This window comes from Truncatella angustata (genome assembly GCF_020726525.1).
Source record: "Truncatella angustata strain MPI-SDFR-AT-0073 chromosome Unknown BKA67scaffold_2, whole genome shotgun sequence".
Taxonomy (NCBI): Eukaryota; Fungi; Ascomycota; class Sordariomycetes; order Amphisphaeriales; family Sporocadaceae; genus Truncatella; species Truncatella angustata.
The window spans coordinates 4,525,991-4,540,475 of NW_025763382.1; the positions used below are offsets into that span (position 1 = coordinate 4,525,991).

Genomic DNA, 14,485 nt, shown 5'->3' on the forward strand with positions numbered 1-14,485 from the left:
AACGAATCATTCATCACAACCCGGTCGTTGCAGTACCCACAGATTTCCCACATCGCTATCGAGTACAGGACTTTTCAACAATGCCGATACCGAGATCTCAACTGTTTCATTGAGATTCCGGAGATCTCACACCCCTGTACAATCTTTGGAATCACCCAAGGACGTGGATCTGGCTTGATATAGGACTAGTTGAACATGTCCTAATGTGGCTTCTTGATAAGCGGCGTCGGCCTTGGAAGCGCCGACATTGGTTTCGTCCCATACGCAGTCATAAAAGTGATATAAGCATTGTGGGTTATAATGATCCATAAGGCCCGCAATCATTGGATTCGGCCCACGCCCAGGACCCCGTGGCTCCGACCAAGATGCCCGGAGGTAATGGTTCAGAATATATATCATCCCTTCGACCCGCTCTCCTGACCATGCTTGTCCTTAACAAGCTCATCTCTCCAATCGACTGCTTCCATACTGATCTTGCTCTTCGCCAGAAGAGGAGACCTTGTACGACCCAAGCATGGATTCGGACGGCACTCTGACCGACAGTGATCGCTCCAACTACGATGAGAAGGACAACGCATGGGCTCTCAAGCCAAAGGTTGCTGCAGTTAGAGAGAGAGACGAGCGCTCTGGCTTTCATGCACGACAACTAGGCGTGACGTGGCAAAACCTCACAGTAAAGGCTGTCAGCGCCGACGCAGCAATTCACGAGAATGTGGCCACGCAATTCAACATACCCAAGCTCGTTCAGGAGTCGAGACATAAACCACCATTGAAGACAATCCTCGACAACACACATGGCTGCGTGAAACCAGGAGAGATGTTGCTGGTTCTAGGTCGACCAGGTAAGATATCACGAGATATGCGCGGCCTCCTGCCAGAGCATAACTGGACCCAATGGACAATTGTTTTAACTTTCGATTTCAACAGGTTCCGGGTGCACAACTCTATTGAGTCTGTTGGCCAACCGAAGGGATGGGTACACCTCAGTCTCTGGCGATGTCCGATACGGGTCAATGGATGCCAAGGAGGCCAAAAAGTACAGAGGCCAGATCGTCATGAATACAGAGGAAGAACTATTCTTTCCGACCCTGACTGTGGGCCAGACTATGGATTTTGCGACACAACTAAAGATCCCAGCAAAACTTCCCAACGGAGTTGCATCTGATGAGGAATTGCGCATCGAAACCCGTGATTTTCTGTTGCAATCCATGGGAATTGAGCACACCTTCGATACGAAGGTTGGAAATGAGTTCGTCCGTGGTGTTTCAGGTGGAGAGAGGAAGAGAGTGTCTATCATCGAGACTATGGCGACCCGAGGCTCAGTCTTCTGCTGGGACAATAGCACACGAGGTCTTGATGCTAGCACGTAAGTACCGACTCTAATTAATCGTTCTCTAAAAAGGATTTTCATTATTATTTTCTCTACAGAAAGCACGAAGTGCTGCAGTAGCCTCTGGCAATGTGCTAATTGTCTCATAGGGCTCTGGAGTATACCAAAGCTATTCGAGCGATGACGGATATCCTTGGCCTCTCGTCCATTGTGACCCTCTACCAGGCCGGCAATGGCATCTATAAGCTCTTCGACAAAGTGCTCGTTCTTGATGCCGGGAAGGAAATCTACTACGGTCCTATGAATGAAGCCAGACCCTTCATGGAAGAGCTCGGATTTGTGTGCCAAGATGGAGCCAACGTTGCCGATTTCTTGACTGGTGTTAGTGTCCCAACAGAACGGCAGATTCGTTCTGGCTGCGAGAACACCTTTCCTCGGGACCCAGAGACCCTCCGTGAGAAATATGAGGCGTCACTGATCCATTCTCAAATGATTTCTCAGTACGACTTCCCAAACACAGAAGCAGCGATTGAAAATACCAGATTGTTTCGAGAGGGTGTGGCAGCCGAGAAACATCAACAATTGCCTGCAAGCAGTCCATTGACGGTCAGTTTCACTACGCAGGTGAAAGCATGTGTTACTCGTCAATATCAAATCATATGGGGAGACAAAGCTACATTCCTCATCAAACAGATCTCGACATTGGCGCAAGCTCTCATCGCGGGTTCGTTGTTCTACAACGCGCCCAACAATTCCGGGGGTCTTTTTGTCAAATCTGGAGCTCTGTTTTTTTCCCTTCTCTTTAACTCTCTCTTGTCAATGTCTGAGGTTACGGAATCCTTCGGTGGCCGGCCGGTTCTGGTCAAGCACAAACACTTCGCCTACTTCCACCCAGCTGCATTTTGCATCGCTCAGATTGCAGCAGATATTCCGGTCATCTTGTTCCAGGTCTCAATTTTCTCTATAGTGCTGTATTTCATGGTTGGGTTGACCATGTCAGCTAGTATCTTCTTTACCTATTGGGTTATTCTTCTGGCGACGACAATGGTAAGAAAGTGTTTTCTTCGATGGCACAGCTTTGACTAATATTGCTTTAGTGCATGACCGCCATGTTCCGCTCCATTGGTGCCTCATTCTCGACCTTTGATGGTGCATCTAAGGTTTCCGGTCTCGTCATTGCACTAGCCATCATGTAAGCTCTCCGGCCGCACGACACTATGAACTATTTTATTGTAATCTTTTTCTCACGCTACAATTCAGGTACACCGGTTATATGATCCAAAAGCCTCAGATGCACCCTTGGTTCGTCTGGATATATTGGATCGACCCGCTGGCATATGCATTCAATGCACTTTTGTCGAACGAATTTCATGGCAAAACGATTCCTTGTGTCGGTACCAACATTGTTCCCATGGGCGCTGGTTACGACGATCCCCTGCACATGTCTTGTGCTGGCGTAGGTGGTGCAGTTCAAGGCGCAACCTCGGTGTCTGGCGATGCATACTTGGCTTCCTTGTCGTACAGTCATGCTCATTTGTGGCGAAATTTCGGCATTGTCTGGGCATGGTGGGCACTATTTGTTGCGATTACTATTGTGATGACCAGTCGCTGGCGTTCCGCGGCTGAAGGTGGCCCTTCGCTTCTTATTCCTCGTGAGAAAGCCAAGGTTGCCCGCGCCTTACAGATGGATCCAGAATCTCAAGTTCAGGAAAAACAGGCCATACCAAGTAGTAGAGATCGCAGTGGCGACAACACCGCTGTAGCGACCCCCGATCAGGGTTCAGTTGCTGACAATCTCATCCGCAACACATCAATCTTTACCTGGAAGAACCTTACTTACACTGTCAAAACACCATCCGGCGACCGTGTCCTTCTAGATGACGTCCAAGGCTGGGTTAAGCCGGGGATGCTTGGCGCATTGATGGGCTCGTCTGGCGCTGGAAAGACTACGTTGCTTGATGTTCTGGCTCAACGCAAGACAGAAGGTACTATCCACGGATCTGTTCTAGTCGACGGTCGCCCTTTACCTGTATCATTCCAGCGTTCTGCCGGGTATTGTGAACAGCTTGATGTTCATGAGCCGTTCGCCACGGTGCGTGAAGCTTTAGAGTTCTCAGCCCTACTGAGACAAGACCGAGCTGTCTCCAAAGAAGAAAAGCTAGAATACGTTGACACAATTATTGACCTGCTCGAGCTCCATGACCTTGCTGACACTCTCATTGGCCGAGTGGGGGCAGGTCTGACCGTGGAGCAAAGGAAAAGAGTAACTATCGGAGTTGAGCTGGTATCTAAGCCAAGTATCCTCATCTTTCTGGATGAACCGACATCAGGTTTGGATGGCCAATCGGCTTTCAACACTGTCAGATTCTTGCGCAAACTTGCAGATGTTGGTCAGGCTGTTCTGGTCACCATTCACCAGCCCTCTGCTCAGCTGTTTGCTCAGTTTGATACACTCCTTCTTCTCGCAAAGGGTGGAAAGACTGTGTACTTCGGTGATATTGGTGATAACGCGTTGACCGTCAAGGAATATTTCGGCAGATTTGGTGCGCCATGTCCCGAAGAAGCCAACCCGGCGGAGCATATGATTGATGTTGTTTCTGGTCATCTTTCTCAAGGGCGCGACTGGAATCAGATCTGGCTGGATTCGCCCGAGCACGATGCAGTCTCGAAGGAGCTTGATCGCATGATCAACGACGCGGCCGCCAAGCCTCCAGGAACAGTCGATGATGGGCATGAGTTCGCTATGCCCTTATGGTCCCAAATTACAATCGTCACGCAGCGAATGAACACCGCCCTGTTTCGTAACACCGATTACATTAACAACAAATTCGCGCTTCACATCTCGTCAGCACTAATGAACGGATTCTCGTTCTGGATGATTGGCGACACGATCAGTGATTTGCAGATGCGACTCTTCACTGTGTTCAATTTTATCTTCGTTGCACCTGGTGTTATCAATCAGCTTCAGCCGCTCTTCATTGAGCGACGTGACATCTTCGAGACCCGCGAGAAGAAGTCTAAAATGTACTCTTGGGTAGCTTTCGTCACCGGCCTCGTCTTCTCCGAGTTCCCCTACCTGTGCATCTGCGCGGTTTTATACTTTGTCTGTTGGTACTACACTGTTGGATTTCCTAACGACTCCAATCGTGCCGGTGCTACCTTCTTCGTCATGCTTATGTACGAGTTCGTCTACACCGGTATCGGTCAGTTCATTGCAGCTTACGCACCGAATGCCGTGTTTGCCTCTCTCGCCAACCCGGTCTTTATTGGTGTCCTGGTCTCGTTCTGTGGTGTTCTGGTGCCATACTCCCAACTTCAGGTTTTCTGGAAATACTGGATGTACTACCTCAACCCGTACGTATCCTGAAACTACCTTCTCCTTCGTCATGAAAACGGTAACTAACTGGGATGATCCCTAACACAGGTTCAACTATTTGATGGGTTCAATGCTCGTATTTGATGTCTGGGGAACCCCGATTCACTGTGCCGAGAAGGAGTTCGCTGTTTTCGACCCCCCGAACGGCACGACATGCTCGCAATACCTCGCTGACTATATGATGGGTGCTGGATCGGCCAGCAACCTCGTCAACCCCGATGCCACATCAGGGTGCAAGGTGTGTCAGTACAGCGATGGTAGTGACTACCTGAGGACACTCAATCTCAACACATATTCCTACGGCTGGCGCGATGCTGGAATAGTGGTCATCTTCGCTTTCAGCTCATACGCGTTGGTCTACGCTTTGATGAAACTGAGAACTAAGACTTCCAAGAAAGCCGAATAATTTAATATCCGGACAATTTTCTTTATTAGCCTCTGGCAGATCGTGGCGTTATCTGGGGAGGTGGAAATTCTGATTATAGTGATATAACAAGCATAATAATAGACATAGAGTATAGATAGAACGTAGCCTTTTAATGGCGTTGTTGGTTGGTTGAAACCAAATTGTATTATTATTTTTTCTTCTTCTCTAAAACCTGAACATGACGATGCCGCCATGCTCGTTTGAAAATGCATCCGCGATCGAGCCCAGGGCCGACGGAATACTTTTCGTCCCAATTAGTATCTGGTCCAATGCAGCTGAAAGTTCTAGCCGCCAGGTATCTCGACTCTGAACCCTCATGTAGGAAACGTCAATAACAGTATCCAGATACCGAAGAATACCATCTCGGTGAACTTCATCATTGTACTCTTCTCTACTATTGAGCATCTGATCCAGCGTTGACGGACTCCAGGCGCACACAGGCGCTGACGACTTGATAGGTATGACAATTGCTGGAATGTGAGTGAGAAGGTGAAAGCGGATTCTTGCTTCACCAGGCACCTTAGCCTGTGACCATGTCGAAGCCGTGCGATACGGTGAAATGCCCATGAAGAAAATCCCCAGTCGCTTGTAATGGCTACTAGTTGTCCCAGCATCTTCACCTGCATCCAACCTACAGATTGGTGCATCCTCATTAGTGATGCATGACAACAGTGTAGGCGCCAGCGCGGCATCAGCTGGATTTCAGTCAGCGATTGACAACCAAGGGACCAACTGGACCAGCTCACCTTTCAATCCCGGTCCCATGACTTCCACCACCGTGAAATCTTTCATTCTCGACAACTGAGATACCCGACTTGAGCAATATAGATAGGGGCAAAACCATCCTCTAGCGCAACTCAAAACATGTGCGGTGTCTCTAGACTCGAAAAATCTAAGGGTCGCCTCTTCTCCGATCAACTTGTGCTTGATCCTAACCTCAACACTGGTCAATCCGGCCTGACGTTTCACGCTGTGAGGCCTGCTGCCGCCTCGTATCTTGTCATAACCTTGATCCATGCTCTGCTCAGCTGTCCAAGTGGCGCCATGTTGAACAACGGTCTCGACGGCTGTCAGGGAACTACCAATCAAGGCGTCGGCTCCGAAGTGCATTACTCCCGCCAGAGCAAGATCGCGCTTCCGAAGGTTCGGAAGGACGAACGGATTATTATCACCCCAGGGCGATAGGTACAACGGCAGTTTCATGGTAGACGTCACTGACTGCACGCCAGCGCGTCCGAGACGGGCGACGAGCATGTTGCCCATAAACCTCTTTGCAAAGTGGCTTTCCTTCTCTGTTTCCTCACCAGGCGAAGTCAATCCGTCAGGCGATTGCTGCGACGGAACCGCTGCAACTAGTGGCAGCCCTCCTGTTTCGTGAGCTGAAGGCTTCCTTTCTGGAACCGGGCCTGGTGGTGCTGAAAGAGACCTCGGTGGGACGGTCGGCAGTGCGAGCTCGTTCGCTCCGTCCTGATACCTCTCTGGTGTCACGCCTTGGGGTACCTCAACGAGGACGTATGGCTGTGGATCGCCAGCTGGCGAAGAATCCATGATGTGTTAGCTCAGGTGTTTGCTGCTTCTGCTGCTACGTTTGTTCTTTCGTGTTCAAGATTGACATATCTCTCCAAAGACGATGTTGTGCCAGGGTATTCTTCTGCCTTCTAGGCCGTGTCGCTTGAACGTGATCAACGATGTCGCACACCTGCTTTGGTGGAAATGCATCGCTTCCAGCGCACGTGCCAAGCATCGTGGTCCCTCTCAGCCAATGAGCATCCGCCAACCCCTTTTAATGGCCAGGGAGCACACGAGGGTGGAAAACTTTTTACTAATGAATCTGGAAGAGCATAGGAAATAGATGTCTTCTACATTCCCGACCTCAGAGAGAAACAATTTCAATACATTAGCCGTACTGCCTAGGTTTTATGGTATGGATTAGCTTAGGGCAGAGCGATAAGCCTTTTTGCAGAACACTATAAAAACTAGACTTGATTCGACCACGACAAATATCGACATGATGCCAGTGACTGTAGGCAGATTTGAAAAAGAGAAAGAAAAGAAATACACTATAGGAGACCTCGAGGATACATACCAGGACCATATTGTACCCAAGAATGCGATTACTGGGCCCAAAGAGACAGGGGAAAGTCCTTTCATCAAGAGAAGAGGACTAGATTTCTGGTCTATATGCCACACTACAACTACTAAAGTTGTTGGAGGTCTCCTCAGAAGAATTAGTAGGGACATCCTAGAACCATATAACAAATGTCATTGACTTGAACTCGAAGATAGAACGGCGAGAGAAGACATACATGTTATAGTGGATGCCTCAGGTACACACACCTAGGGCAACCACTTTAGGCAGCCTTCAGTGGAACAAAGGTTAGCTCTGTTCCTCACCTTTACATCACTCTCCATATCGATAGACTACTATTGATCGCCATACATGATGTGTCTATCATGTTATGTGTGACATCTCTCGTGGCAGACAAAAGAACCTGCTCATCCAATAGTTGTTCATCCTACTGCATCGAACAAACAAGCTTGAACAAGGGCAAAAGACTCCCACACCAGTGAGTATTCTCCACATAACCTGGCACACCACCACAGAATACTTGCGCTGTTATTATCTCCTTTCATTATTTTTATGGTGCCTTGAGGCATGGTATCTCGCTATGCATGTCTGAACCAAAACCTCCAGAATGTGGATTGTCATGCCAAAACTCCGAAAGCACACGGTCCTGTGTGCCGATGCATTTTCCTAGACGCATATATTCTCTATACCAAATAGCCTCTTCGCTACGGCTCACTGCGTTCCCCATCCTCCTCCGGCAAATCTGGATCGACTGTTGTGCCAAGATCACGATCTTCGAGGAACTTCCTCCCGAGTAAATCGTCAGGCAGGTAATCCTGTTTGACCTTGCCATCTTTGTAGTTGGGGTTATATTTGTATTCTGCACCGTAGCCTAAATCCTTCATGAGCCTCGTCGGTGCGTTTCTCAGATGGATTGGGACCGGGAGACCCGCAACACCGGGTTCCCTCAGAGCGGCGTACGCATTGTTTAAACCTCTGTATGCTCGGGTGGATTTTGGGGCGAGACACAATGCAACAGCGCAATGCGCAAGAGGTATTCGAGCTTCAGGCATGCCGATTTGTTGCGTTGCTGTATAAGCAGCCGTGGCCAAGGGCAGAAGGGCGTTGTTTGCGAGTCCAACGTCTTCAGAAGCAATGACAACCATGCGGCGGGCGATGAAGAGCGGGTCCTCTCCGGACTGCAGCATCCGAGCCAGATAGTAGAGTGCCGCATCCGCATCCGACCCGCGAACGGACTTGTGAAAAGCACTGATGGTATCGTAATGTTGATCGCCTGCGCGGTCGTAAACTAGTGTCTTGGTCAAGGAGGCCTTGATGTCGGCTTTTGTAGTGTTCTCCCGGGCTGAAAGGGATATGGCAAGCTCCAGCAAGTTCAAGGCCGTACGGGCGTCGCCATCAGCAAAGTTTGCCAGATATGTGAGCAGCTCTTCGTCTAATAGGGGTGAAGGAGGTATCGAAGAGCTGGATAGTTCCATTTGCAGAGCCCGATGCAAGATTTTACCGACATCTGCCGTCGTGAGCTTTTGTAGGGTGAAAGTGCGACATCTGGACAGTAGAGCACTGACGACCTTGAAACTCGGGTTCTCAGTCGTGGCGCCGATGAGTGTGATTGTTCCAGCCTCGACGGGCTTCAAAAACACATCCTGCTGCGCTTTATTGAAGCGATGTATTTCGTCGCAAAAGATGATGGTTTTCCGGCCCGTGAGTTTGAGATCGTTTTCTGCCTCATTGAAGAGCTTTTTGACTTCTTGAACCCCTGAGCTTGTAGCATTTAGCTCAATGAATCTTGATCCGACCATCTGTGCCATACATCTTGCAATGGTCGTCTTGCCTGTGCCACTGCCTCCCCAAAGAATCATCGAGGGTAGGCGATCGGACTCGATCAGAGAACGCAGCACACCTCGTGGCCCAACGAGTTCTTGGCCGAACACATCGTTCAAGTTTTGCGGTCGCATGCGCTCGGCAAGTGGTGCAGCCCTGTTCGTCTTTGTCCGTTTTATTACTCTCCCCGCCTCGGCTACGGGGGCAATATCTAATTGCCCGTTTGCGTCGGGCATGGGCAAGTCCTCGCCTTGTCCATATCCAGGTCCATCGTCGTCGTCGAATCTTCTCTTGGTACCCCCGTTGAGCTTGGTCGTCTCTTTGGCACCGTTCACCACAGGCTGTAGGGTTTTGGAAGGTGTCGGTCGGGCTGTTTGTGTCGCCTGCTTTTTTGAGGCCGGGGTGTGAAAGAAGCTCGCGGCCGGTCGTTTCTGTGAGGAGAAGAAGCCGTTTTGTGTCGTAGGGGCTGGCGGCGAAGAAGAGGCCGGCGCCGTCGAGGAGCTATCGACCACGAAGTCCTTGCACTGCGAATCGATGTGATCATTGATTTTGACGGACTGGACCGGTTTGCTGCAGATGGGACACTCGACCATGCTGGCATATGGGCACGCCTATAGCAAGCGGATTCGCGCTGTCAGATTGTTTTAGATGCCGGAAAGCAGAAGTGCGACAAAGACCCAAAATATGCGCTGTCCAAATTACTGAACCGAGACGCGGTTCGTGAAGACAAAAGCATGCGCAAAGCCTGTGCATACATATACAGTAGGTTTACATAGTACCTCAGGTAGTTTTAGTCCCCCCAATGACGCGCCGAGAGACCAATCCAATGCAGCCAATTGATTCCATTTACAGCGTGGGGGCCAGAGCCGCTCGGCACTAAAACTGGGACAGGGACTAAGTTACTAACTTAACCTAGAGCCCGTGAGAGTTGGAGCTGGAGCTGGACTTGCTGGTGCTGTCTACATAGTACAAGTTACATGTGCTTGCTGTACAGAGTAAAGTTTGCTATTGACTTGGAATATCATAGCATGAGCTGGACTAGTATTCCAATCTACCCTACTCACTTATTACTTGAATCCACAGAACTAGCCAAGAGTTCAAATGGTACAGTCCGTGTATAATGACCTATGAACACCTTGAATGATTCTTTGTATCTAGACTAGCAAGACAGACCCTGCCTACATGATCTCAGCATATCTGTCGCTCAAAACGTTGGTGTCCGAGAACGAGAAACATTCCCGACCCCCACACTTTTTGAAGAGGTTATCGCTTCTAGTCACTGCGCAGCAACATCCGACAACCTGCTAATTAGGTGTATCACGACGAAACACCACTTGCAAATTTCATGACCGGTGCTCACCGGCGGCCTGTGTGCGGTGAGAATGTCTACTTGCTTGAGGCAAGATGTTGGCGGGTATCGCTTCCTAAGCACATCTATACAGTCCGTTCTCCAATCCTATGCTCTGAGTCTGGCTTGAATTGGTTCCTCACCTACGCCCCTTTTTCGCTGGAGGAGCCGTCTCCACCTCGCTATCCTCGTCCTCCCCTAACGAGTCCAAGTCATCATGATCAACCTCATTCTCGTCCAGAGGCTCCTCGGCGCCAATGACTTCTGCGTCGTCTTCGTCGTCTTCGCTGTACTCGTCATCGTCTTCGGAAGCCTCATCGTCCAAGAGACCACTGGCACCAACCAAGTCATCATCCATGTCGACGTCTTCAGCGTCGACATCCACGTCGCTCTCTTCTCCCTCCACATAAACAACACCTTCCTCACCATCCGCGTCCTCATCATCATCCGAGTCCGCACCCTGTTGCATACTGCGCCGGAATTGCATCTGAGCCTCCAGCATATCCAGCTTTCCCTTCAGGGCCAGCAGTGAGCTGAGACCTCGTGATCGTTCCTCCAAGACTCGGTTGAGCTCGCTGAGCTGCTTTACCAGACCAGGTTGTGTTGCCAACGCGCCTCCGTGTGCCACCAAAGTCCATTGCACCCACGTCATCAAACTACCAGCTCGACCAGGCCGCCGGTGCATTCTCGATGCTAATTTGGTGAGCAGACTGCCTGCTAGAGAAGAATCCAGGCGCTGAATGGTGTTGCGCACGGTAGGGAGATCGGTGGTGTGGAGGCAGGATTCGAATAAATCTGCGTCGTCGGTTCGCAGGGCTTGAGACAGCACTGTGCCCAGCGAGGCTGAGCTCGGCGGCACTATGGATTTGCCAGGCGCGGTCAGAGCTGAAGGTCGTGCAGCTGAGAGGGCTGAAGGCACATCTATTGTCTCATTCGCACGGACAAGATCGCCGAATGTGGGCGAAGCAAGCTCTTGATCAGACTCGGCATCATCCGTGGGCCCGTTGATCAAGGGCATCTCTGTATCCGCATCGCCATTGGAGGCTTGTGCATTTCCCGTCCCTTGTGTCTTCGGTTCCTTGGCTGCGGCTTTGCTGCTGTTTTCGTCATCGGACAACTCGTATTCGCTGCTGTCAGGATCGCTCGAGATTTCTATTACATCGCCAGCCACACCATCCGCGCCCATTAGCCCGGAAACAGCGGTGTCTGCCTCGTTGATGTTTGCCTTCAGCGTCTGCTTCGCATTTTGCTTGACGACCGGCTGAGCGATCCTGGCTGGCGCTTTGCGTTTCGTTGCCATAGTGTCAATGTGGGGTGGAAAGGTGAAGAAGAGGTCGGTCGAGCAGGTGTGGCGAGATGACACGGCAGAGCCAATGGAGCCCAACTAGTTCCGAATTGCGAATTGTTTGCGAACAGCAGAGGTGTGTACGCCCCGATCCTGGCCGCAACTTTGGGGCTACTCGAAGGTGATTTTCAGTTGTACATTGGCTCGATACGATATATCTCCCGAAATTTTTCTGTTCGAGGCGGAAGAGTCCCCCAACTTTCTCTAACTTTTTTTGTATCGATAACAGTAGCGCCAATTCAAAAATCAGATGCCTTAGTTCCTGGCCTGACAGGGACCGCCCTCGGTGGTAGGTTTTTCCGTGGTAGCGATCTTGAGCTTCTGTGTAGGCTTGGCTTCTGTCTAGAACCTGTGCGTCTTTGCCAGATCAGAAGTGGCACGTGCCCCTGTCCTTTCCCACGGGCATGCACTGGCACCCCTCAGGCGTTCGGTCTAACTAAGCAAAACATTGTGCTCACATTGTCTTTGGTGGAGGTCTTTTTTATTTTTATTTTCATTTTTTAATAAGTTTCTATTTCCTCCCCCAGTCTGCATACAATACGAATCTTCAGAGACGTCGAGCTTCTACATATTCATACTGCGAGGAGCAAAACCTCATGGCAGTTCTCCGGCTTCAGAACAGTCGTCAGTTCTCAATAATTTCTCCCACCAGATGATTTAGCCTTGCGACGGCAAAATTGCCTTCCACTTGAACAGCGATGAGTCACGTACATATGATACCCAAGGTATGTAAGGTGAGCATTGTGGGAAGGCTCGGTGAAACCTGGCCACGGCTGGGGAGAGAGTGCAAATGGTGGCCTGAGGCCAACATCTCATGATCTCTTTTTTTTTTTTTTTCCGCATAGCGCATCGCGTGCCGCGTCCCTACAGCAACTCGGGCGGCAGCCTATGTAGGTACTGTGCTGGGAAACTCCAGAGCTTCCAGCTATTACTTGTAATGATTGTCGGCGATTGCGCCCAACCTCAAAGCAAGTGCTTTTCCCTCCGCCTTTTCTTACCAAGTGTCAAAATGGCATGCCTGAACCTGCGACTTTCCACAACCTCTCTTGACGCTTGATCTTCTGCGATCCCGGTCAAGCAGCAAGCTACCCACATGCACCCATCCATGTCTCGAGGCGACCCGCCTTTATCTGCTCTGTGGAAAATGATTGGCTGCTGCGCTACCATTACAACCACTCACAACGGTGGCGTCGAGGCAGCCCTTGTCCTAAGAAGAAAAAAAGAGCTCCTTGGGGCTTTGAAGGACTGTTCTTGAAGGCGACAGGGCCTTGTTGGGTTTGGAGAGCGCTGATTTGACAGTGATTTGCCCAGCGCGCTTTGGCGCGTTTTTACAAATAAGAAGTCGCGATTCTCCGTTCCGCCCGATTTCAATTCGAGACCTTGCCTCTCCTTCCTGACTTTTTTTTTTTCCCCTTGACTTGCACTCCTTCCCCCCAAATACCCGACTCCCGACCAGCAACAAGCTCGTCATTTGTCTCTCTAGGCCCCTCCTACCAATCCCAACCCAACCCAACCACCCCTCGCCACTTAAGTGTCCCAGACCTCCGACATCACCGATTGTTTTTAGAAACCTCGCGAATCTCGGTTGTCGCAAAAGTTGAGCCAGAACCCGACAATACTATCTCAACCTTTTTGCAAGTACCTTCGTACCTTCCGCATCTTATTCCAAGATCCATCCATATTCCCATTTGGCAAGCTTTTAGGTGCACCGCCACTACGCGCATCTGTCCTTTTCTAGGATTTAGAGCTTAATTCTTGATCCTTCACCCGAAACGGCATTTGTTCATACATTGAAACGCGCCGCACCCGTCAAACACCAACTGTGACACCTGCCAACCGTCACGAAACCATCGCCACTCTCGTCGTCGCTGCACCCGTCCCACCACCAAATCCCTTTTTTTTTTTGGTCTGATTTACTTCAACGCACCAAAAGACGATTTGTTGCAGCAGCACAAACGCTTGTTTAGTTCATTGCAGTGCAACATCTTCGCGCCTCACTATCACGACATCGTCGTCGCGTAATATCGCAGCTGAATCCAATCTTTGTCGCGTCCGCTACTTCGCATAGTCAACATAGCCAGGTAAATATCTTCATCTCTCATGTCGCACTACATCATATCGCGTGGTCATTTCTTATCTTCCATTTTCTGCTCTCTGGCAGCTTCGTTTTCGCCAAGAGCAAGGCTCTTCTCGTTCTCATACACCTCTCCATCATCTCCTCGGATCCATGTACGTTAGCAAGCCCTCTGGAAACACCCTCGTGGCACTGCACTCGCGCAAACTCTCCTTGAAGCCGTCCATACATGGGACCCGGCCGCGGCGCATCGAAACCACACCGGCCGTCCACTCCGTTCAGAGACCCACGCCGTCCGTCTGCCGACTGCAATCTTGGAGTGCGCGTTCCTATTCGTCGGTGGCTTCAATAGTGCAGCTTCCTTTCGGTCGATCGCGCACGAACCATCCTGAAGCCATGCCTCTACCCTAGCTTCTAATTTCACCTTAGAAGCATGGATGGTGCAGATTTTTAGCTGGACGGAATCAGCCCGGCTTGAATAAATAGGGTAGCCTGTCTCGCGCCTCCTGCATTGACACGCGCCTTTGCGATGCGCTCTTCCAGCCCCTCTTCTAATTGGCCAACCACCAACCGTCGATCCTGCTGAAACACTCATCGCAATTCACAAGGCTGGAAGGAGTGCATATTGGTCTCCCTGCCATAAGTTGCGCGAGGACAATCCAGAGTCAATCTTCA

At 50.3% G+C, this 14,485-nt stretch overlaps 4 protein-coding genes across 4 annotated transcripts; 1 reads left to right on the plus strand and 3 right to left on the minus strand.

The window, feature by feature from the left end:
• Positions 1–514: 514 nt before the first annotated feature.
• On the plus strand, positions 515–5,112 carry BKA67DRAFT_512380 (ABC-2 type transporter; the record flags this gene model as incomplete). Its single annotated transcript, XM_046097467.1, has 6 exons — positions 515–842; positions 928–1,366; positions 1,480–2,377; positions 2,428–2,522; positions 2,591–4,684; positions 4,755–5,112. The coding sequence occupies 6 exons, from the start codon at positions 515–517 to the stop codon at positions 5,110–5,112; spliced, it is 4,212 nt and encodes a 1,403-aa protein (XP_045961817.1).
• Positions 5,113–5,298: 186 nt separating this feature from the next.
• BKA67DRAFT_532785 (uncharacterized protein) lies at positions 5,299–6,681 on the minus strand (the record flags this gene model as incomplete). The annotated part of the gene is made up of 2 exons (XM_046099585.1): positions 5,299–5,828; positions 5,880–6,681. 2 exons carry the CDS (start codon positions 6,679–6,681, stop codon positions 5,299–5,301), a joined length of 1,332 nt encoding a protein of 443 aa, XP_045961818.1.
• Positions 6,682–7,468: 787 nt separating this feature from the next.
• Positions 7,469–9,794, minus strand: BKA67DRAFT_555717 (DNA polymerase III, clamp loader complex, gamma/delta/delta subunit). Its single transcript, XM_046102111.1, has one exon. It carries the CDS (start codon positions 9,634–9,636, stop codon positions 7,927–7,929), a length of 1,710 nt encoding a protein of 569 aa, XP_045961819.1. The 5' UTR covers positions 9,637–9,794; the 3' UTR covers positions 7,469–7,926.
• A 736-nt stretch (positions 9,795–10,530) lies between these two features.
• On the minus strand, positions 10,531–11,691 carry BKA67DRAFT_655842 (Dip2/Utp12 family-domain-containing protein; the record flags this gene model as incomplete). The annotated part of the gene is made up of 1 exon (XM_046106835.1): positions 10,531–11,691. One exon carries the CDS (start codon positions 11,689–11,691, stop codon positions 10,531–10,533), a length of 1,161 nt encoding a protein of 386 aa, XP_045961820.1.
• Positions 11,692–14,485: the final 2,794 nt, after the last annotated feature.